Here is a 22,295-nt window from a genome sequence, read left to right as displayed (position 1 = left end):
TCAGGAGTCTGACAGCTGTGGGGAAGAAGCTGTTCCGGTACCTGGTGGTCTTAGTCCGGAGGCTCCTGTAGCGCCTCCCAGAGGGCAGGAGGGTGAAGAGTCTATGTGATGGGTGACTGGTAAATGGTAAATGGACTGATTCTTATATAGCGCTTTTCTACTCTCCCGGAGTACTCAAAGCGCTCTATACAACATGCCACATTCACCCAGTCACACCCATTCTCACAAGCACTTTATCTGTACTCAGTGCTTTTTCTAACTACATTCACACACATTCATACTCCGATGGACGCATCGGAGAGCAACTTGGGGTTAGTATCTTGCCCAAGGATACTTGGCATGCAGACTGGAGGAGCCTGGGATCGAACCTCCAACCTTCCGATCAGTAGGTGACCTGCTCTACCTCCTGAGCTACAGCCACCCCCTACAGCCACCCCCTGGGGTCTTTGATGATTTTCCCAGCCCTTTTCAGACACCGCTTCCTGTATATGTCTTTTATGGCAGGAAGTGGTGCTCCGGCGATGCGCTGGGCAGTTTTCACGACCCTCTGCAACGCCTTCCGGTCCGAGGCAGAGCAGTTCCCATACCAGACTGTTATACAGTTGGTCAGGATGCTCTCGATGGTGCAGCGATAGAAGTTCACCAGGATGTCTGAGGACAGGTGGTTTTTCCTCAGAGTCCTCAAGAAGAAGAGGCGCTGGTGAGCCTTCTTGACCAGCTTGGAGCAGTTGGTCGTCCAGATGAGATCCTCGGAGATGTGGACTCCCAGGAACTTGAAGCTGCTCACACGCTCCACAGCCGTCCCCTTAATGTGGATGGGTGGATGTGGGTCAGCATTCCTCCTGTAGTCCACGATGAGCTCCTTGGTCTTCTCTGTGTTAAGCAGCAGGTTATTTCTGTCGCACCACTCAGCCAGACGATCCACCTCCTCCCTGTAGGCGGCCTCATCGTTGTCACTGATGAGGCCAATCACCGTGGTGTCATCTGCAAACTTAATGATGGTGTTGGAACCATCAGCAGGTCTGCAGTCGTGGGTGAAGAGGGAGTAGAGGAAAGGGCTCATCACACAGCCTTGTGGTACACCGGTGTTCATTGTGATTGTAGATGAGCAGTGGTTATCCAGCCGGACATGTTGGGGGCGGTTGGTCAGGAAGTCCAGTAACCATTTGCAGATGAGGGAACTGATGCCCAGGTCTGTCAGTTTTCTGATGAGTTGTGAGGGGTGGATTGTATTGAATGCTGAACTGAAGTCTATAAACAGCATTCTGGCGTATGTGTTGTTGTTGTCCAGGTGTGAGAGGACAGAGTGCAGTGCGATGGAGACTGCATCCTCTGTGCTCCTGTTCTGGCGGTATGCGAATTGGTGGGGGTCCAGGGTGGGGGGGAGACAGGATTTGAAGTGTGCTAGGACCAGCTGCTCTAAGCACTTAGTGATGATGGGGGTGAGTGCTACTGGGCGGTAGTAAGATGGGTTGGAGTTTTTGGGTATCGGGACGATGGAGGTGGATTTGAAGCAGGCCGGTACCGCAGCGTAGGCCAAGGACAGGTTGAATATGTCTGTGAGCACTCCTGCAAGCTCCCCAGAACACGCTCTGAGAACACGCCCGGGGATGCCATCAGGACCTGCAGCCTTGTGGACATTGATCCTGCTCAGCACCGCTCCTACATCGGTGGGGGAGAGAGTCAGAGGTTGGTGGTCTGGCGTCATGTCTGTTTTGGTTGTGGTGACCAATGTTGGGCAATTAATTATATAGTTACTTCTTCAAAAAAGTAACTCAGTTTGGCAAACAACAAAGTTTTTTGCAGCTATTTTTTTAAACGCAGCCAAGGCGATTTTTTAAAAAACATTTCAAACTATTTACAGAACAATCAGCTGTTCTGCATCAAAGTTGATGCCAAACAAATTATTTGTGCCACTCCAAAAAATAATTTCTGTCCACTATGAGATAAAGGAGAACAACAGCCTGATACCTGCAGGCCTGACAGCAGGAGATGTATCACTCCTGTAACATTCAGCAGTCGCCTCATTGTTCTGACACACACAACAAAACTATTGACTACACTGCACACTGACTACACAAGATTTGCGCTGAACATCTCAAATCTCTCACATCTCAAAACACCTAAAACTTCCCCCCGTTTCTTAACAACAAGATGCCACGTTGCCATATCATTTTTTGATTGGTCGACATGGTAGGGGAGACCGGGGATAGTTGTAACATGGGTCAGTTGTAACACTTCCAATTTCTCTAATCAGGGCTAAGTTTCAAATGATGTGACTCATCCTGTACATGCCCAACTCAGTTCTGCTATCACATGTGAAAAATCAGCACATTTTGTCAAACACAGACAATTTAACACGAAAAAAAGTAATTTGTATGCCAAAAAGTAAGTTTTTCTACTTTATTTCAATTTCTAATAGCATTATCTGCTTTGCAGTTAAACTCATCAAACTTAAATTATGTTATTTGTATGTCTATGGGGATATATTCTGTGTAGGTCTTTAGTGCTAATGTTTTAGCCGTTGGCTGTAATGTTAGCTAGTTCATGGCTATAGGAGTCTGGGTCAGTTGTAACAGCAACAGTCTGGGTCAGTTGTAACAATAATGCAGATGTTACAACTTACCACACTATTACTTTAACTTATATTAAACAAGTTGGGGCAACAACATCAGCAGAGAGAGGTTCACTGGTCGCTTTTGTATATGCGGTTAATGCCATTGGCAACACAATTCCTCCACTGTTTTTGTTCCCACACATACATTATGCAGACCACTGTGTCAGAGAGGGACCAGTAGGAAGTACTGGTAGTGGAAATAAATCAGGATGGGTGCAAGAAACAGATTTCCTCATCTTTCTGAAGCACTTTGCAAACCACACCAAGGTAAGCCATGAAAAAAAGTAATGGAATTGCGATGCTGGTGAACAACTACATTTTTTCAGCTTCATTGTTATGTTCAAAATTGGTGCAAGAGTTGTAGGTTATAATGCCCACTGAGCCAATGAGGCCAAACTCAAGGAAGACCAACCAAAATTAATGAAATATTCAGTTGCAGAAAATTCCATAATTTGTCTTTTTTGGGGGGTTGGCATATGTTCAAAAGCTAGATTTCTGCATTCTGTCACACACACATAGTTACATAAATGGCTCTAAGTGCATTCATGTGTTGAATAAACAAAGATTACATGTTAATGTTTTGTTAGTACCCTTATTTCATTGTGTTACATTTCACCCCAGGATATGTTACAACTAACCCAGACTATGGGGTTAATTGTAACATTTCACTCTTTGTGTTTGAGACCATACCATGCAATGGGTAATTGTGCTGCAGAGAAAATAGCTGCACTATTTAATAGCCGAGACATGTAAATACTTTGCATTACATTTTCAATCCACTACCTTAAAAGAGCTCTAATTTACAGACAGAAATGTCAAAAATGTTACAACTATCCCCGGTGGGGATAAGGTGGGGGGGTGGAGTTTGTTTTTGCTCACAGGCTTTTGAGCCTTTTTTCTCATAAAACGCCGTTTTTACCGTTTCTTCCCGCAGTAAATATAAACAACGACAGTATTCAGGAAGAAAACCAAACATTGCATATTTTTATCACAACTCTGGTTTTACGTGGCCTATCAACACATTTTAAAAACTGGTATAAAGTCCAAACTTTTTCCGTCAATTGTTCCGTCTGTCCTGCTCACATCTGCAATGGTTGTTCACGTTGTCATTAACGTGGCTTCACTCCACATCAGCCACGCCGCTTTACTAGCTAAAACACGGTGTCGGCACATAAGGATGCTGTCATAGCCTGTCAACGACGTTGATTCGCTGCGTATATACGCATCGGCTGAACTATGGGATAAGGTGGCATCGTTCTAATCCCATATGGGAGCAGCCAGTCACTTACTGACTAACACTGCAAAACATGATTGTTGAAGTATTAATTTTAATTTCAATTCAGGTTAGTTTTTTTTGTGCGCAACGCAGATTTTCTGTGCGCAGAGACCGTGCCAACAGTGCGCAATTGCGCACGTGCGCAACTTAGAGGGAACATTGCTCTTTGCTATCAATTTCATCTGCCAGCAACCACTTACCAAACAGTCTAGTGACTGCTGGCTCCACAGGAAACTGCAAACCGGTGGGTCTCTAGGTCTTTGTGACTGAGACCTAACCGTATGTCCCAGCACTAAGCCCTCATTTAGGGCTAAAAAAAAAAGCAATCCCTTATTAAAGAGGTAGAATGTCAATTTAGAGACTTAAAGGTATGGAGATCTTTGCAGCTGTCCTTATTGCACTTGCATGCAGAAAGTTTCCTTATAGAGCACAAACTTGAGGGAGGAATGTATTTAAACAAAAAGAGCACTAACTGGTGCAGCTGGACTGTAGTGAGCACTGTGCCAACGCTTTAGGCTCTATAGCTCACTCCAAATGTTTAGAGGGTCCTCAGTAATACTGGTATTTGGATGAAGCACAGCAAAACCTAACTGAACCTCACAGGCAGTCATGTTCTGGTATGATGAAAGGCAACCACACCTAAAAAGAGTGAGACATGCGGGCTCCTGTTTTCGTTCTTTGCAGCATCCAAACATCTCTGTGAAATAGCAAGTGCATGTTTCCCATAGAGATATACGAAATTACAAGAAATTATTTGTGTCACTTTCAAAGAGGTGACTTCAGCCCAGCTCAGTCTCAGGAGTTTGTGAAATAGTCACCAAAAAAATGAAAGAACTTCACTTTTGTCAGTGAGCACACATTTGTAAGTCATGCAATTCAGTGGGAAATATGTTTTGTCCCAAAAGCACCTATGTTCTGTAGAAAAAGCAAGTGTCACCATGGCAACCAGAAAGAAGTGTTTTATAAGCCATGGCAACTGTTGCGTTTATTTTTTAAACCTAACCCAGCAGATTTTAATGCCTAAAGCTGTGTCCACAGTGGAATCAATTGGCAGCGACCTGGCAACCACACACCACAGAAAATCAATTATTTGCACTACTTGCAAATAACCCCTGACAATGTAAAATGGGCGGGACCTGAGATAACCATTTCTCAACTTTTAGGCGGGCAACTGTAGCGACTAAGTGAGCACAGGATACTACTGATTGGCATGTGGCCTGGTAGTAAATACATGCTTTTTTCAGACAACAGTGCATCCCTCACAAAGCCTTTTTTGGTTAGTGCATTACTTGCCCACTGATCGGCCCATCGGCCCAACACTAACCCAGCAAGCTGAAAAATGATACCAACTGGTCGGGTTAGACAGGTTGTTATAGGATGACCCCAAATGGGTCACATTCCTATTTTCATCCACCCTGGGAATAAGAATGTGCCATCCTGTCAGTTTAGTGGAAAATGAGAAAAGAAGTGTTTAAGTATAATAAGCGAAAGCAAAACAAAACAAAAAAACCATTAAGGTCCAATTACTGCATAAAAGACCAGTTGGGAAGGGTGTGGTTCAAGATAAACTGGTAGGTATCTACTTTAGACTCAGTTCAGGGGTTTTTGAAGGTTCTCAGTCATCCAGGTCATCATCATCTTTAAGTTTCTTGAAGACGTTTCACCTCTCATCCAAGAAGCTTCTTGAGTTCTAAGAGGTGGAGAGCCCTATTTAAGCCCTATTGGGAGTGTCCATAAGAGGGTTGCTGACCTTCTATTGATCATCTGCCTAATCACATGAGCCAAGGTGTGAAAACAGGTGCTGGTCACTATCAGCCAAATTGTCATTTAAGTACGAGGATGGGTTGTTTTTATAAACAACACAAGTTGGAACACACACACAACAGTAATCTGAATGAATTATTGTGTTTGCACTCAATCGCACCTAGACGGTTCATCTGCATTCAGAGTAATTCACACAAATAAGTGCAAAGCAGAGACAAATGAATACACTTACACACATTAAACAATACAAATGTTAACAGACCCACACGGTGGGGGGGGGGAAAAGAAGCACAGTTTTTATTATTGTGTATGTAGCATCCAGTAAAATATGGACAGACATACTCTATTCTTCCTGATATTATCATAGACTCGCCGCCCACTGAAATATCTCAGCTGGAGGCTTGGTTGCGTCTGGAGATGTGCTCGCTTTTCATCTCAAAATACACACTCACAAGTGGACACATGGGAACGTAGAAAGAAAAAAGCACAAAAGTAAACACACACACACACTTATTCGCATTTCATTCTTAAACATCCCACGCAAATGGGAAAACGTCTCAATGGTTTTTGGTCGTTTGTGCTCTTCACAGGCAAAGACTCACTGTATGCGCGCGCTGACTATCAGACACACATAAACTTTGACTCCTCCACCTCTCCTTGAAGACATTTATGAGGTGCTAAATCACTAAGCTGCCTGACTGGAAAGGGTAAATAGAGAGGAGAGCCATCACTTCAGCATACATACACACACACGCACACACACCCACACACACATGCTGTGATGTGAAGGAATAAACATCAAAGCATCTGTTGGATTTTTATCTTTAGTATATTTTTGAATGAGGACAGTGTTTAACACTCTTTTCAGAACTTTTTTTGAGGAGTGCGGACAAAGTCTAAATTAGTCTGGTGGAGAAATCCCAGAGAAAATGCAGGACAGAAGAAGTTTTGAGTGCGTTGATGGATGGCTGAAGATGGAGGAAGAAGTGGATGAAAGCTCGAAAAAGATTTAGAGAAGGAAAAAATGGAAATTTATTGAGTAAGACTGAGGAAGAGGAGTGGGTGAATGGAGTAGATGGATGGAAGGAAAGTAATCGGAAAGGGGGAATATATCAAGACAGACCAGAAGGAATGTAAGAGAGAGAGGTTTGATTTATTTTTAAATCATGAATGACTGGGTGAAAAAACTTGTGCATGCAGGAAGTTCAAATTAGATGATCTGATTCTTTTTTTTTTCTTCCATTGCTTCTTTCCGCAGTTCGCCCTCACCATCATCTCGGATAAACACCTAAGATATGTCCGTTCACAACAGCAAGGTTCAAAGCTGAATGCAGATACTGAAACCGACTGACACCCTGTGGCAAACGGACTACAGCGATTGGGTGGACAGAGGACGATGGTGGCCGGCAGCCATGGATATGAGTCATCCAATTTCCAGCTCTAAATTAAAAACTCTTAAAGTCTCACTTCCACTTGGATGTAGATGTGGCTGAACACCAAAAAGCAACTCGGGACAGTTTTCCTCAGCATATACCTTGAGAACTCCCTGGCAATGATTTGTTGGCCAGTAATGGGAGATACAAGCCTAACAGAACAATTTGAGGCTGTTTGGAGCTAGCAAGATTTATTAAAACACAGTAATAAAACCAAGAGCCCTTGTAGCTGCTTCTTCCCTATCCCCCTGCCCCATCTTCCCTGTCATTCACAATCCCCCAAATTTCTCCCTTTCCTGCTTTCTTCCCATCCCATCTGATCAACTCTTAGGTGATATCCTTCAGAGAAGTGTCCCTTAATTTTGAGTGCAGCTTCTTCTTCTGTATGCTTCTGAAGCGGATTGTCCAATCTCCAGTAATCTCTCTTTGAAATGGGTGGCCCGGCAAGGGCTCTTCTTGGCGGGTTTGGGACAACCACATCCTCTTTGGAGGTTGGGGGTCGAATGGCTTGGCCAAGCAACAACCCCTTAGATCTCAATCAAACCCTCCCATGGGGGATAGGACTTGGAAGCAGCAGCGGGGGTGGTGGTGCTTCCGGCATGGGTTTAGGTCTGGATAATTTAACAACCCAGGAGTCTGTGAGCAGGGCGGTTATCAAAGAGAAGAACTGGCCAGCGCTGCTCATACTCGTCATCATTGCGCTGACGATCGGCGGAAACATTCTGGTCATCCTCGCGGTGTCGCTGGAAAAGAAGCTCCAGAATGCCACCAACTTCTTTCTGAGGTCACTGGCTGTAGCGGACATGCTCGTAGGGATCCTGGTTATGCCGATCTCTCTTATCAACATCCTCTATGGTAAGTCAACAATACCCATGAATGACATCAGCATGAAACACTTATATACAAATAAAATTCACAACTCATCTCTGCTGACAGTAGCACATTTATAGTCTTAAGCAACTTTAAAACATCAGTGAACAATTGGATGAGTTGGTTTGGTTTATATGTAAGTATATATATTAGTGCTGTCAGCGTTAATCTCGTTAAAATGACGTTCACGCCATAACCGCATTAACGCGTCAAATCTCTGTTAGTAAGTTAATGGAGATTTGCCACGTTAATGCGGTTATGGCGTGAACGTCATTTTAACGAGATTAACGCTGACAGCACCCAAAACAAGTCGTTCATTTTACTTTCTGTATCTTTGATTTTTTTTTTTTCATTTTTCTTTTCTTTTTCTGTTTTAGCCATTTTCTAAGAATGATTCAAGTGTCAGTCATCATCTTTGTGTGCCGTGATCTCAGCACCTGATCAGATGTGTTCATGGACATAGTGCAACCTGTGATCAGACCAGCTGATATCATTTAGGATAACTTAGTAAATTAGTGTTTGCACTGAAGATAAACTGACCACTTAAACATTTAAATGACGCTTTTCTAGTTTTGTAGCTTCAGGCTGAAAAATCAAAGAGAAGGTGGAGAAATTGCTGCAAACTGAGAAACTACATTACTCTTACATTCTCAGTATGCTCAGTACAGTCAAAAGGAACTTGTAAATTACTCGTACCGACTTTGAAAGAATAGCAAAACAGATGATCCACTTTCCTTAAGTGCTTGTAATTATGTATTCACTTCTTTACAGCCCCTCCTATAATAATAAAAAGCCAGATTCTTCCCTATAAATCTCAATCTTTAGACAATCTGCACCTGATCTCAAATATCCACCCACTTGCCAGCTGTTGTCAGCACACTGACATGCGCCTGCCATCATTAAAAAACATTTTTCCGTGCAGTTATTGAAATGATTATTACTTTTCTGAGACGGCGCACACTGTTATTTTGCAAGTGAATCAAATGCCGGAGGATGCCAGCTTAATTATTGCAATTTCATACCAGCTTTTTACTGCTGTTCTTGCTTCCAGTGTCCATGCCAGGATTCTGCATGAACGCCCACATTAGCATAATAGGATGTGCGCAGCGTTTCTTCCCCAAGCACGTGTGAAAACATTCGATTAAAGGTCTTCTTCTAATGTTTCAGCTAGCTCTCAACGTGAACGCCTCAGGAGGGAGGTACATTTCCTACTTCATACCTGTAAATGTCACCATCACAGAGACGATCACAGAGCTGATAGTCAGTGAGAAAATCGATGTGTTTCTTCGACACACATATTTCTTCCATCCCCCATATATAAACAAATACAATAAAGGCTTTTATACATTAACCCCTCCATGTATCTTGCGTTAACTAATAACACAGTAGGACTGTCCAAAAGCTTTTTTCCTTCTTTACGATCACCACCCTGGTTATATCCTGGCGTCAAAATCATTTATACACCCGTCATTTATGCGCCATACTCAATTCAGTGTTCTCCTAAACAACAAAATCTCTACATCAGCGCAGCTATAGAAGAAGAAGAAGGCGAAACCAATTTTCTCCAGGAAGACATAAGAAGTATTACAAACTTATCTGGTTGTATGTAGGGACACTCAAAGAGGAAGAGGAAAGAAAAGAGGAATAGCTCAGGGTAGATTCATGGATGCAGTGAAGACATGAAGATTGTTGGTGTGATAGAGGAGGATGCTAGGGATACTGTGAGATGGAGGCATATAATCCACTCTGTTGACCCATAATGTAAGTAGAAGAAGAAGGGTTATACCGGCAAAAGAGCTGGTATAAGTGGACGGATATCAGCAGAACAGATGAAGTGGTTTTAAGCTTTGCCACTGTTTTCCTGGTTCTTTGTTTCTGAGGTCATGCTCACACTGGAGATAAAGATATATCAGCCTCTAACCCACCTGTTTCTAAATCTTTCTTTTATGTCCGCTACATTTACAGCAGTTCAATAAAATACTAATAATGCTGGAGGCCAACTTTAATTCACCTCAATTCTTGCTTCCCAGCCTATAAAATGCAGATGTGATTCTGCACATACTGTGTGGATATTCATGCTTTGGTCTAACTCTTTTATTTTGCCCTGCAGGCCTTTTGTTTCCCCTGCCTAACCTGACCACATTCACTACAGTCATGCGTTGGCTTTGTGGCAGGCAGGCATCCTGCTGGAATGCTAAGCAGGATGGGGAAGGTTGATTGCTGCTTAATGGGCCACGCGTGGCCAACGGACACACTCGCTGGCCGCTCTGTGCCTGTCTGTTAGTTCAAGCCACTGCTGATTGCTCACTGTGGTAATCAATGTTTCACACAGACACACACTGAAACAAAACACTGACAAGTCTGTGCTTTCCTTTCGCTCTTTCAGATGCACAAACACACTGAGACAGATTGGCTGTTTGTCTTTCTGTCATTTATATACACAGAAGAACACGAGTCCCTGCAAACACACCCAGTGCTCGCACACACACTTGAGTGGAGTCTGGATCTTTACGTGCAGTGTTATCCATCAGACTGGTACTTGACTGCATTGATCCTCACGGCTGGCTGAGTGATCGACCAGACACACACACACTCGCACGTCACTGAATGTTCTCACACCATTTCGACTGACAATAAATTATTCCAGCTATCATAATAATGATGATGCTAATGAGAATGATGATGACAATCATGATAAAAGATGAAGGGAATGGTAATATAACAATGTTTTTTTTACCCTCTCTCTTTCTAATGCATAGGCCTACATGACATTTACACACGCACACGCACAACCACACACACACACAGCTTTTAGAGAATATGTGTTTGCATTTCTTTAATTGGAATTGCCAGATGATTAAATGAAATTGATGGAGCATACGCTTTTTAAAATAACAAGGATACACGCACACAAATACCGGCAGGCAATTTGTCATGTAATATAAAATGATTAGATAAATGTTCTTGGACAGGAATTATGAGTTTAATTATCATAATCAAATCGTGCATCTCTGATAAATCTCTAGAAACCCAGCTAACGGCAACTGTTGGCATCTGGGCTCCAGTTAGACAAAGACACAAACTTGTTGTGTCTTCTGTTGGGTGTAAATGGTGGATAAAGGTCTTCATGAATCATGTATTGCTGTTAGCAGAGTGTACTAGAGCTTACATAGATCTTTTCTACTCCACACTCTACACTGCTTTCTTACTACAAGCCTCAACTACCGGTTCACACATTGCCTCTTTTCTGTGCCTAAGCACTTACACAAGCTAATATTCATACACAGGTGCATCGGGGGGGAGAACACAGTGTTCAATATCAGTATCAGTATTGTAAGTTAAAGACCATACATTAAAACAGAGAAAACAGAGAAAACCTCAACAATCATATGACTCCATGTGAGCAAGCACTTTGGCGACAGTGGGAAGGAAAAACTCCCTTTTAACAGGAAGAAACCTCCAGAAAAACCAGGGTCAGAGAGGCAGGGACATCTACCATGACCGGCTGAGTTGACAGGAGGAAGGCAGGACAAAGACACACTGAGGAAGACAACCAGAGATTAATAATAGCAAATTATCAATAATAATACTGTAGCTAATGAGTACCTTGCACACAGATTCTTAAAGGTCTGGACCCATGGTAGCTCACTTATTCCACACAAGATAAACAATTTGCACACACCAAGCTGAAATCCCAGCTAGTTCAGTCAGTAGAGCATGAGACGCTTAAGCTCAGGCTTGTGGGTTCAAGCCTCACGTGGGGCGTTTCTCTTTTAAGACAGAACTTATGTGAGTTTACTGTCATGTAAGCTGCTGAAAAACAAGATTCTTTGGGCAACATACTGAATCTTGGTGTGGATTCAGGAGTGGAGGTTGTCTCCTAATTGTGAAGGTTTTTGGTTGAATCCTCACATTCTGTAGTCTGGATGTTGATAAATTCTTGACAGTCAATGAATCCTCTGAATGTGAACTTTTGGTTAATAAAGCTTCTGTGTGTGAGTGAGGCTAGTGGTAAGAAGTCATTGCAAGAGCTCCTATAAAGTACCAGTCATTTACCACCAGCTTGTAATCTGCACACTGGAGGAACTGTGGATTATTATACCTTCTCAGTAACAGCTTCCACAATTAGACAGACTTTATGTTAATTATTTATACTAGACTGTAAAGTCCTAAAACACTAACACCTAACGTGGGGCTTGAACCCTCGACCCTGAGATGCTCTACCGACTGAGCTAGCCGGGCCTGCATTGTGTGTTTGTTGTGCATTTACTTGCAAGAAAAGCTCTGTCTGACTTGATGTGGAAGCTGTTATTGCGAATATTCATTCTTACAAACCCAAACACAGTCCCAGCCCTTCAGCTTGCTTGGTTTCCCTTAATAAATGCTTTCTTGGTGATTCTTTTGGTGTCAGTTGCTAGTTTCAGTGTGAGACACTGAGAGATACTGCACGCCAGTTCCAAACCTGTCTCGTTACCTTCTGTTTCTGTCAAAACACAAAGGCAGCGGCAACAAAGAAGGACAGCTCAACACTTAACAACAGGACTCGTCATGGTGGGGGCTTTTTCAGCTGCACCAGTAATTGATTAAGTGAGTAGAGGGGAGGAACGTGAAAATCTTTTAACTTATTTTAGGGTCAGAGCACTGAAACATCTGATGCTTTTCTTCTTGGTAGGACAGTTTAAAAAAGCAACAGCAAAAACACGGAGGTCTTCTTCTGGGTTAAGACTTATGGTTCTGTTTTTCAGGATAATTTGTTCTGTTTTGCAGACACGATCTAATTTCCATTCTGCTTTTCAGCAATTTGTCTATGTTTTCCCTTCCTCCACATTGAGACCTTATGATGGGAGGGAGATATGGTGCCATCTCAACTGAATGTAATTCAGATTCATTTGGCTTCTTCCCTTCCTCAGGTCTCTGTTTGCTCAGTGATAAAACATACAGTAGACGTGATAATAAAACACTGATAATACATGAAGCGAGGAAACTCGTCATTTTTAAAGGTATCTCACTTCAAGTCTTATGACCAAATATAAAACAAATACCCAAAACTATGAATTATTGATGTGGGGGAGGGCAGAATGGTTAGGTAAGGATGAAAATGAGATGGAACAAAGGCAAGAGAAAGGAAATGATATCTCATGGACTAAATTAAGGCAGGAGGAGATTACACAGACAGGAAAACACAGCCAAAAAAGTGCATGACATGCAAGGTCAACTCAATCAAAGTGTTCATTGAAGGCTATTTCTCTGGTCACAAACTGGAAACATAGATTCCTGAAGAAGACATGTTTAAAAAAACTGATTTTCCCCCAGCAGTAAATTAACTCAATACATCAAAGTCTGTGCTTTAAGTAACTGGAAAGAGGGCCAATGTACACAGACGGAGAAGGCCTATTATCATCTATCATATGTCATATACAGACATACAGGCTCGGGCCTTCTTTAGTCGGTGAGGGCTTGGATGCCTCTCCACACCTGGCGGAGGTTGTTGTCCTTGAGGAAGCCCTCTATCCTCCTCCTGTAGGCCTCCTTGGCCTGTTTGATGCCCCTCCTCAGGTTGGCTCTGGCAGTGCTGTACAGGGAACTGTCCCTCAACCTGAAGGCTGAGCTACGAGTTCTGATCAAAGTCTGTACTTCACTCATTATACAAGGTTTTCAGTTAGGAAAAATCCAGATGGTTTTGGTCACAGTCACATTCTTTACACAACACTACATAGACTGAGTGACGGACTCCAGGTCCTGCTGTTCAAAGATGGACCAGTCTGTCAGATCAAAACAGTCCTGTAGCTGGAGGAGAGCATCATTTGGCCATGTTTTAATACCCGGGTGCTTGGAGGGGGATGTAGGCAATGATGTTGAGTGATGTTACTGTCCACATGGTCCAGTGTCCTATCTGCCCTGGGAGGAATAACATGGTGGTGGAATTTGAGGAGTATAAATTTCAAACATGCCTTATTAAAGTCCCCAGCAACAATATGGGCACCCTCAGGGTGCTCTCTCTGCTGTTGAGAGCCCCCTGATGATAAGTTGGAAGTGGTTGAGTACTGAGCTAACGTTAGCATCGAGGAGGATGTAAACGGTGGTAACCTTGGCTACCGTTAGCACATGAAGTAGATAAAGTGAGCCTGCACTAAGTGGACATGGCCTCTAAGTCTAGTGAGTAGTGACTGTCTATTATTCTACTGATCTGGAACCGATCCCGAAGCACATAAGCACAGAGCCCACCACCACTTCCCCTACCGGAGTCCTTGTTGTGGTGCTGGTGATGTAATGTCCAGCCCAGTAATTCCACTAGGGATCGTGGATGTTTGGATGGAGCAAGGATTCAGTTACCATCAGTAGACAACACTCCAAGACAAAGGTTATTAAGTGGATATACACTTTATAACCCACAACCTTAAGCCATAACACAATACAAATTAATGGGTTCGATAAACTCTTAAATTTGTCTTGAAGAAAAAAAGTAGCTATAGAGACCAAAACTGTCCATTGTACCCAACTGTTAACATGCTTTTTTTCTGGTTTTTGAGCCAGCCTCAAGCTGATGGCAGCAAGCCCATTTTTCCAACATGGTGTGTAAAGTTATGTGAAGCACATACTGAGGTGAGGCTGAGTGCATAGACTGTGTGCACACATGTGAAGTGAAAGGTAAATGTCAGTGAGTTTCCAAGAGTTCTAGTGCATGAAATCTGATAAAGTGGTTTAGGTGATGTCACAAAAAGCTTTCAAGGAAGCTAGTTCAGTCGGCAGAGCATGAGACTCTTAATCTCAGGGTTGTGGGCTAGAGCCACATGTTTGGCATAGCTGTTTTAAATCACAATATGCTGGAATAAAGTCTTGAGCAAGGGACCAGGAGCCTTATGTTTTTATAAAGATGTGAGTCATACTGTATGAATATGCACTGCTCAAAAAAATATAGAGAGCATTGTTATTCCAAGTATACCACCAAGTCAGTTAAACTTCTGAGATATTGATCTGGTCAGTTAAGTAACATAGGAGGTTGTCAATGAGTTTCAGCTGCTGTTGTATTAATGATATTAACTAGAGGGACAACAATGAGACAACCCCCAAAACAGGAATGGTTTTACAGGTGGAGGCCACTGAAATCCTTCCATCCTCATCTTTTCTCAGTTTTTTTCAGTAGTTTTGCATTTGGCTCAGGTTAGCGACATGATACCTGGACGCTACAGAGGTTGGACAGGTAGAACAGTATCTGCTGCTTCGCGCAAAGGCGAACAGGATGGTTGGTGTGACCAAACAATCAGAATCAGAGTTCATGAGGATAACCTGAGGGCCTGACATCCTCTGTGCTAGTCCTCTAGCCCTGTGCTCAGTGCTCATTGGTTTTAGGACAAATTCAGACATATAGTGGTTAACACATTTGTTTGGTAAGTGATAGTTTGCTGATTCAGTTCCAACCAGAGACACAAATTCCCCTTGGGTTTGTGTCTAATGCCAGGAAAGGCATCTGGCATTAAAATCTGCCAAATCAAATTTGCAAAGCTCCATGCTTATCAAGGGATACAGTCAGGTAAACATGGAGAATTTAGTTTAGATGTTAAAAAAGCATGTAATTGCTGTAAAATCTGACTTGCTGTGGAGCTGTTGCTCACACAGAGCAATCCTTAGCTCCCCCTGTCTGCAGGTACAAGTGTCTCAGAAGGTTATAAAATGTTAGCTGAAGGCCATGAGTTTGAAAACCAGGAGATTTTCTTTTAGAAAAACAAATTAATTCATGTAACAAACTGTAAACATGCCTCTTTTTTTTTCCTGGTGCAAAAATAGACATTTTAAAATTGTAGTCTGTAGAAATTTGCTTGTTCAGTCAGCCTCAAGTGGCCACTGGAGGGACTGCAGTTATTGACTTCTTTTTTTTTTCAGTTCTGGAGTTCAGCTTTTGGTCGAACGTGTTCATGGACATCACACGTCCCATGATCAAACTAGCTGATGCTTCTTTTTTTTTAATTTTTGGAAATCAGTTTACATCAAACTAAAGTGAGCAGAAATACAACACAAATTCCCACCACAAGCGCCCTTCTTGACTACCATCTGACCTGTTCATACGTCATAACCTTTCCGTATTATGCAAAGCCTGACAAAATGTGCGATGATTCAAAAGTGCTGTTTAATTATCAGCTATTTTGTACTGTTGACTGCAGCACTCAGTTATTTTCACTCGGTCTATTTAGAAGAAAGTCTAACTCACCCGGTAGCCAGCTGAGTAACACCTTGTGTGTTTGTGTGTGTCATGCACTGCCCCCCAAAAAGCGTTTGACCTCTGAAACATTATGCAAGCTGCCTCCCACTCAGCATGCACACAAACAAGCGTGTGATTCATTCCACATGCATCACATACGTGCTGCTCGTCCTACAAATCAGAGATGAAATTAAGCAGCCAGATTACACGCTCGCGGGTTTGGCCCCAGGTCTTGTCCTCGGTTCATATAAATAGCCGCGGGCACAGTGAGGCAATTTTTGCGGTATATGCCCTCTTTAGGAAGATGACACAGCATCAGTGTTGCTCACTTTGTATTTATTCTTAACAGAACAGCTTTTCAAGTGAAACATATCACTCAGAATCAAAGATTGCTTTTACTGGATGATTTGTGATGCGCTATAGTCCCTTGAAATGTGGAAGCAATGGCACGGATTTCAGTTAGAAGGATATTTGAAAGGAAAGTGACAGAAAATACATATGAGCCAAAGCAATTGAAAAAGACAGAGGAGACAAGAAGATGCACGCTGTGACACTGAGTACAGTAATGGAGCATTTGTGCCTCAAGCAGTTAGCATAATTGTAGTTGATGTTTGGTTTTACTCGTTTCATTTCTTTAAATAAATAGTATCTTTCTTGCAAGTGAGTTAAAGAGTGCCAGAATATCATTTTAACCCACTCAGCAGCCAGCCTGCCAATCAAGCTAATTATTTAAGCCCAGTTTAAGCAGTGTGTGACCTGCTGATTGTAATTATGCATCTGCTGGACTCTGCTGACTCCCTCGCGTGTGTTTGTACGACCAGCACAGTCACTCTATTGGGCTGTTGGTTGACACCCCAGTTAGGTTGGCGAGAGACGAGCAAATCGATGTCATTTGTTCTTATACAGTTCTCTATGTGCTCATGTGAAAAATGAAGTGCACCCCATAATTCAGTAGAGCCACTTTTAGAAACAATAAACTGAATTAGTTTCTTTGTGAGGTGACTGTATTATCAGTCAGGAATTCTTGCCCGAGTTCATTGAGGTTTGTGGGCATTCATTTGTGCACAGCTCTCTTAAGGTCCTACCCCAGCATTTCAATCAGGATGATATCTGCACTAGACCATTGCAACATCTTGATTCTTTTCTTTTTGCTGCTTTGCTTTGGACCGTTGTCCTGTTGCATGGCCCAGCTTCAGCCAACCTTTAGCTGTCACACAGATGACCTTCCATTTGACTCTAGAATACTTTTTTGTACAGTTGTATAACCCAGGTTGTTCAGTCTTTTTCTAATGGTTCATGAACTTTAACATTTAGCATCCCGAATGACTTTCTGATGTAGGCATAGCTCGCTCAGGTGGTAGAGCATGAGACTCTTAATCTCAGGGTTGTGGGTTCAAGCCCCACATCGGTTATAGCTGTTTTTTCTGACTTTGTGGTAAGTTCTATTAAGATTGGCCTACTACATACATCTAACAAATATGCTGGAACAAACTGCTTGAGGGGGTTCACAGTTGCTAATGATCAGTTAGCCGCATCTTGTTAGCAGCCCTAATTCATACTAACCCAGTAAGTACGAGCCTGCTGTCTTTCAAATCCCTGTAGCTAACCTTGACTATGAGGAAAAGTTGAACGTTCTTGATAGTCTGAGAATTTATTTAACAACTTAGATTTTTCCTGTTAATAAATACATAAATCTTTCGTGTATCTGAATAATTTGCGGCATTTGTGTCATGAATGTTTTTAGCAAAGTCTTCCATTCAAATGTTTTGAGGTGCCTCATCATAATGGTTTGTACACAATGCAGTATTCAGAGTGGTCTTTAGCATGAATGCTTAGAGTGGGAATGCAAAACTCAAAGACTGCAGCTAGTTCTTGGCTTCTGCAAAGCCTTGTTGTTTTCAGTCTGCGGCAATACATTTTGCTAAGTAGTGGCAAAATACAAGTATAATGATACAAGGAGCCATTAAGAAAAACAATTTAGTAGCAGCTCTGTGAGCCAATCAGCACTTAGGTTAAGGTCAGTGGGCATGATTTACAAGATTGTAGTGAATTTTTTCAAACATGCACAACCCAGTGTAACTGGGGCATTTTGAAATTTGTAAGAATTTGGTCAGTTTAGGATTAAGTCTTTGGGCACCCTCGCATCAGATTTTAATGTGGTTCATCAACTATTTAAAGCTAAAATGATTGAATCTCATTGCTATTTACATAATCACATGTTCTCTCCAGTATTGTCTTTTTTTATCTTTTTTTTTTCATCCTTGTTTGTTTGAAATATTGTCATTATAATTTGTTATTGACAAGTTAAACTTTTTATTAAATCAGTTATTCTCTTTAGAATTGGGGCTAATCCCTTATTCCTCTTTGTTGGATTCATTTTTTAAGGATGCAAGATGCAATAAACCTCAGGCTACAACAACAACTACACCTGCAAAAGCACATACTTATACAAATACTGATTTTCACACATAATTTTGGTGTAATCGCCCTGTACAGATGGTAGCTATGGGACATAAAACACTATCTAAACTAAACCTTATATTCATAGTGGGTTTATTGATATGCAAACTGATCATCTACTCTTAAAATCTAATTCCCAGCCATTAAATTAGACATCTAAATAACTCCACCTAAGCCTAATCAGAATTTTTACAATAAACCAGAGAAATGCTGTAATCAAACTCTCACATTTATCTGATTTTTCACAGAAACTTGGAGCTGCATGTAATTTGCATTCTCCCTTTGATGTACTCTAATTAATTAACATTTAGTCAGCCTCTCCATGCTGCATCTTAAGCCCTCAAAGTCTGCTAACCCTGATGCCATTCACTCAGCCAGACTCCTAGAATCGATTGAAAAAAATGAATTACTGCTTTTAAAGTCAAGAGCAGCAACCGCTGCCCATGAAAAAACAACAGGCAGCTTATTATTATTTACATCACCTGGCAGCACGGTAATCTTTCATGTTCTCTCTCAATTCTTCCAGACTACGCCTGGCCCCTCCCCAGTGCTCTGTGTCCGATCTGGATCTACCTGGACGTGCTGTTCTCCACTGCCTCCATCATGCACCTCTGCGCCATCTCCCTCGACCGATACGTCGCCATCCGCAACCCTATAGAGCATAGCCGCTTCAACTCTAGAACCAAAGCCATGATGAAGATCGCTGCAGTGTGGACCATATCTATAGGTCAGCATTTGCATGTTAATACATAAAGGTAGATTTGGCTCCTTTTCCACAGGCACTGTTAGATTCCTAATTAAAAAATATTTCAGTTAGTTAGAAGTGTAAGTGATGGCGTAATTATACATAATTGTGCTGTTTATATTCATGGTGTCAAGAGGTGGAGGCCACTTGACAACATGAATATCACAAATACTCCAATTTCAGCCAACAAAACTGCTGCACAGGCTTTAGGATGGACTGTTAGTTAAATTACCCGTGCAGAAAACCATATTATTTGCCAAATTATCACATTACGACTGCTCCAAAAGGCACTAACATCACAGAAGTGGTCAGATTTAATGAGTAGCTGGCTACAAGACAGCTGGTTAGCAGACAGCTACTGGTTTAGGAAATTAGTGTAAAAGATACACGTAACTACCATGACATCATCCATTATTCTCTATCATATCGAGACTATCTCTCCACTCCGCTACATACTCCATATGTACAGAGTGGAGAGATAGTCTCTTACTCAGAGAACCAAGGTTACAATGTAACCGTACAGTTTGTGAAGCCATGTTTTGAAGCCTCGACCTGTTGTTTTCACCGTCACCATCTTGGCTTTAAAAAAATAGAAATGATGAGGACAAGAGTGAAACGGCTTGCTCACTGGTTAATGTCATGTAAGCCACAAGTCATTGTTTAGTGAGCGCACCACTTCCTTTTTGAAACATAGTCTCCAACTCGGATTTACAAAATACAGTTGTATTTTTTACTTCCTGTGACCGAATATTTGTGGCTCAGCACATAAACTGAGCAGCAAACTGTTTACAGAGGCTAGGACAGCAAGTGGTTTTGCCAAAGACTTCTGAAGGACTGGACATCTATGTACCAAGTCTTCCACCATACAGCCTTTTTTTTTTCAGGCTAAACTATATAAACAGGACAGAGCAAATCTTTTATTTGAATGAACTGTTATTTAATTGCCACCATAAGAGACGGCCAGAGTTTCATGACTTTACAACTTTGTTGACAACTCGTGGCAAAGCGCTTACAGACAAACATCTTTGACTCATCCCACCATGTTGATTGGTGTTGTTAATCAAGAAAAACATGAAGTATATGAGGCTGTTACTGTAGCAAAACAATTTGTCTGTGTGAGCATGTGCAACCAGATTTGTAAATGTGTGAAGAAATCTGTAAGTGTGCACGGTGATAATGGTTGAAAAGTCTAAAAATCTTTGTTGACGCACTGAGAACACAGACGAGTCATCAGTTACAGTTCCTGGTTTAGATTCCATGATCTAAACCAGGGGTCCCCAATCCCAGTCCACGAGGGCCGGTGTCCCTGCAGGTTTTAGATGTGTCCTTGATCCATCACAGCTGATTTAAATGGATAAATGACCTCCTCAACATGTTTTGAAGTTCTCCAGAGGCCTGGTAATGAACTAATCATGTGATTCAGGTGTGTTGACCCAGGGTGAGATCTAAAACCTGCAGGGACACCGGCCCTCGAGGACTGGGATTGGGGACCCCTGATCTAAACCTTTCTGGATATTATCTGTGAGTTAATTAGTCTCTGAACACGTTCTGCTTTTGCGCTGGGGTTGTTTCTCTTTTTTTCTTTAATTCAGTGAACTAGCCTTTCATCTTCACACATCTATTAATGAGCACAATGAAGAAAATACATTCTACCTTTGTGTCGTTTTGTGGTCAACTGCAAGACTGGATTTTTGTATTACACCCCTGTTAATTTAGCCGACCCCTACAGGTACACATGGAGAGTTTCCAGACTGATGACTGTTGTTAAATTTAATGACTTGTCAGAATCCCCCTCGCCATGTCTCCAAAGGTCCTATCAGTGCCCCTTCTGACTTTATGAAGCAGTGGGAACCCTCTCAGTTTGTTGACGCTCAAAGCATCTGTCTGTGTGTTGTTACAGTTGGGAGTGATTTGCATCACAGACTTTTTACTCCCCAAAGGTGATCGCAGCACTTTTCTTATTCGATTTTGTTAGAAGCTAGGACGAAAATATGCAAATAAATTAATTTTGTCATCTTGAAATGTAATTGTTAAAGGTAGCCAGAAGATATGCCGTGGAGTTATTGACACTTTTTTTTCCTCTTGCTTTTATAATGTTCATAAGATGGTGTAGATATGATTCACTTGCCAAATTTTGAATCAGGAAAAATGCATCTCAGCAACAATTTCTCTTTAAGAAATCACAACCCGGTTTCATTTAAAAGCTGTTTCCTCTCTGCTGAACTGCACCTGCAGCTGGGTAACATTACAGCTCAGCCAAGGCTGTTTAAATCTTCTCATGCTGTCGCAAGCAAGAGCTTGATTTGGCCTCTTGTATAGTTTCCACTGCCTCACTGATTTTATTTTTGGGGTTTTTTATCATCTTTCTCATCTCTTTGGACCTCATATGGAGAGTTTAGAATGAATTGTGCCTCATCTGGCTATGTTACTGCTTTCATGAACACCAATAGCTTTAAGTCTTGATGCAGTACTTTTGTGTAACACTTTGAATTAAAGCTGAAAGTCTGCACTTCAGTCACACATTGACTGTTTTGATTGGTTGTGCAAAGAGGCAAAAACTTATGGACCTGGCTGCAGTCTTTGTAAGAGCATCAATTTCAGGAACTTAATGCCTTGAAGAATTTAGTTTATCAAGCATGCATATTTGTGTGTGTGTTTATATATGTGTGTGTTGCACTGGGGGAAGTATGACCTCCCTGTGAGGAAAGCGATGAGGGATCAAATGACTTTTAAAACTTTTCCCTCAACCCTCCCTCGCTCTGTCTGACCTCCGACTCCTGTTGATGTTGTTCTGAGCCCTTTAACACCCACGAGGGCTTCAAGTCTTGACACACACATACAAGTGTGAAAGTGCGTACTGCTACTGTACGTCCTCTGACCTCGAAAGCAGCTATGCAAAGTCATTGCATGCGTGCATAAACTCCACCTGGGCA

General features: G+C 42.0%; 1 protein-coding gene across 8 annotated transcripts in view; it reads left to right on the top strand.

Moving 5' to 3' along the window:
- Positions 1 to 22,295, top strand: part of htr2cl1 (5-hydroxytryptamine (serotonin) receptor 2C, G protein-coupled-like 1) — a 345,669-nt gene that overhangs the window by 188,432 nt on the left and 134,942 nt on the right. For 6 of the 8 annotated variants that reach the window (XM_085153790.1, XM_085153788.1, XM_085153789.1 and 3 more), the window contains 2 exons: positions 6,916 to 7,945; positions 19,144 to 19,344. The exons of 1 other annotated variant lie outside the window; for it this stretch is intronic. In XM_085153790.1, the coding sequence (XP_085009916.1) occupies positions 7,522 to 7,945; positions 19,144 to 19,344 (625 nt within the window). In that variant the 5' untranslated portion in view covers positions 6,916 to 7,521. Of the gene's footprint in view, positions 1 to 3,475; positions 7,946 to 19,143; positions 19,345 to 22,295 lie in introns of those variants that run through there. One more of the 8 variants, XM_085153791.1, reaches the window with a different exon arrangement.

Source organism: Neolamprologus multifasciatus, chromosome 3, assembly GCF_963576455.1.
Source record: "Neolamprologus multifasciatus chromosome 3, fNeoMul1.2, whole genome shotgun sequence".
NCBI classification, from domain to species: Eukaryota; Metazoa; Chordata; class Actinopteri; order Cichliformes; family Cichlidae; genus Neolamprologus; species Neolamprologus multifasciatus.
This window is presented reverse-complemented; position numbering and strand designations above follow the sequence as displayed.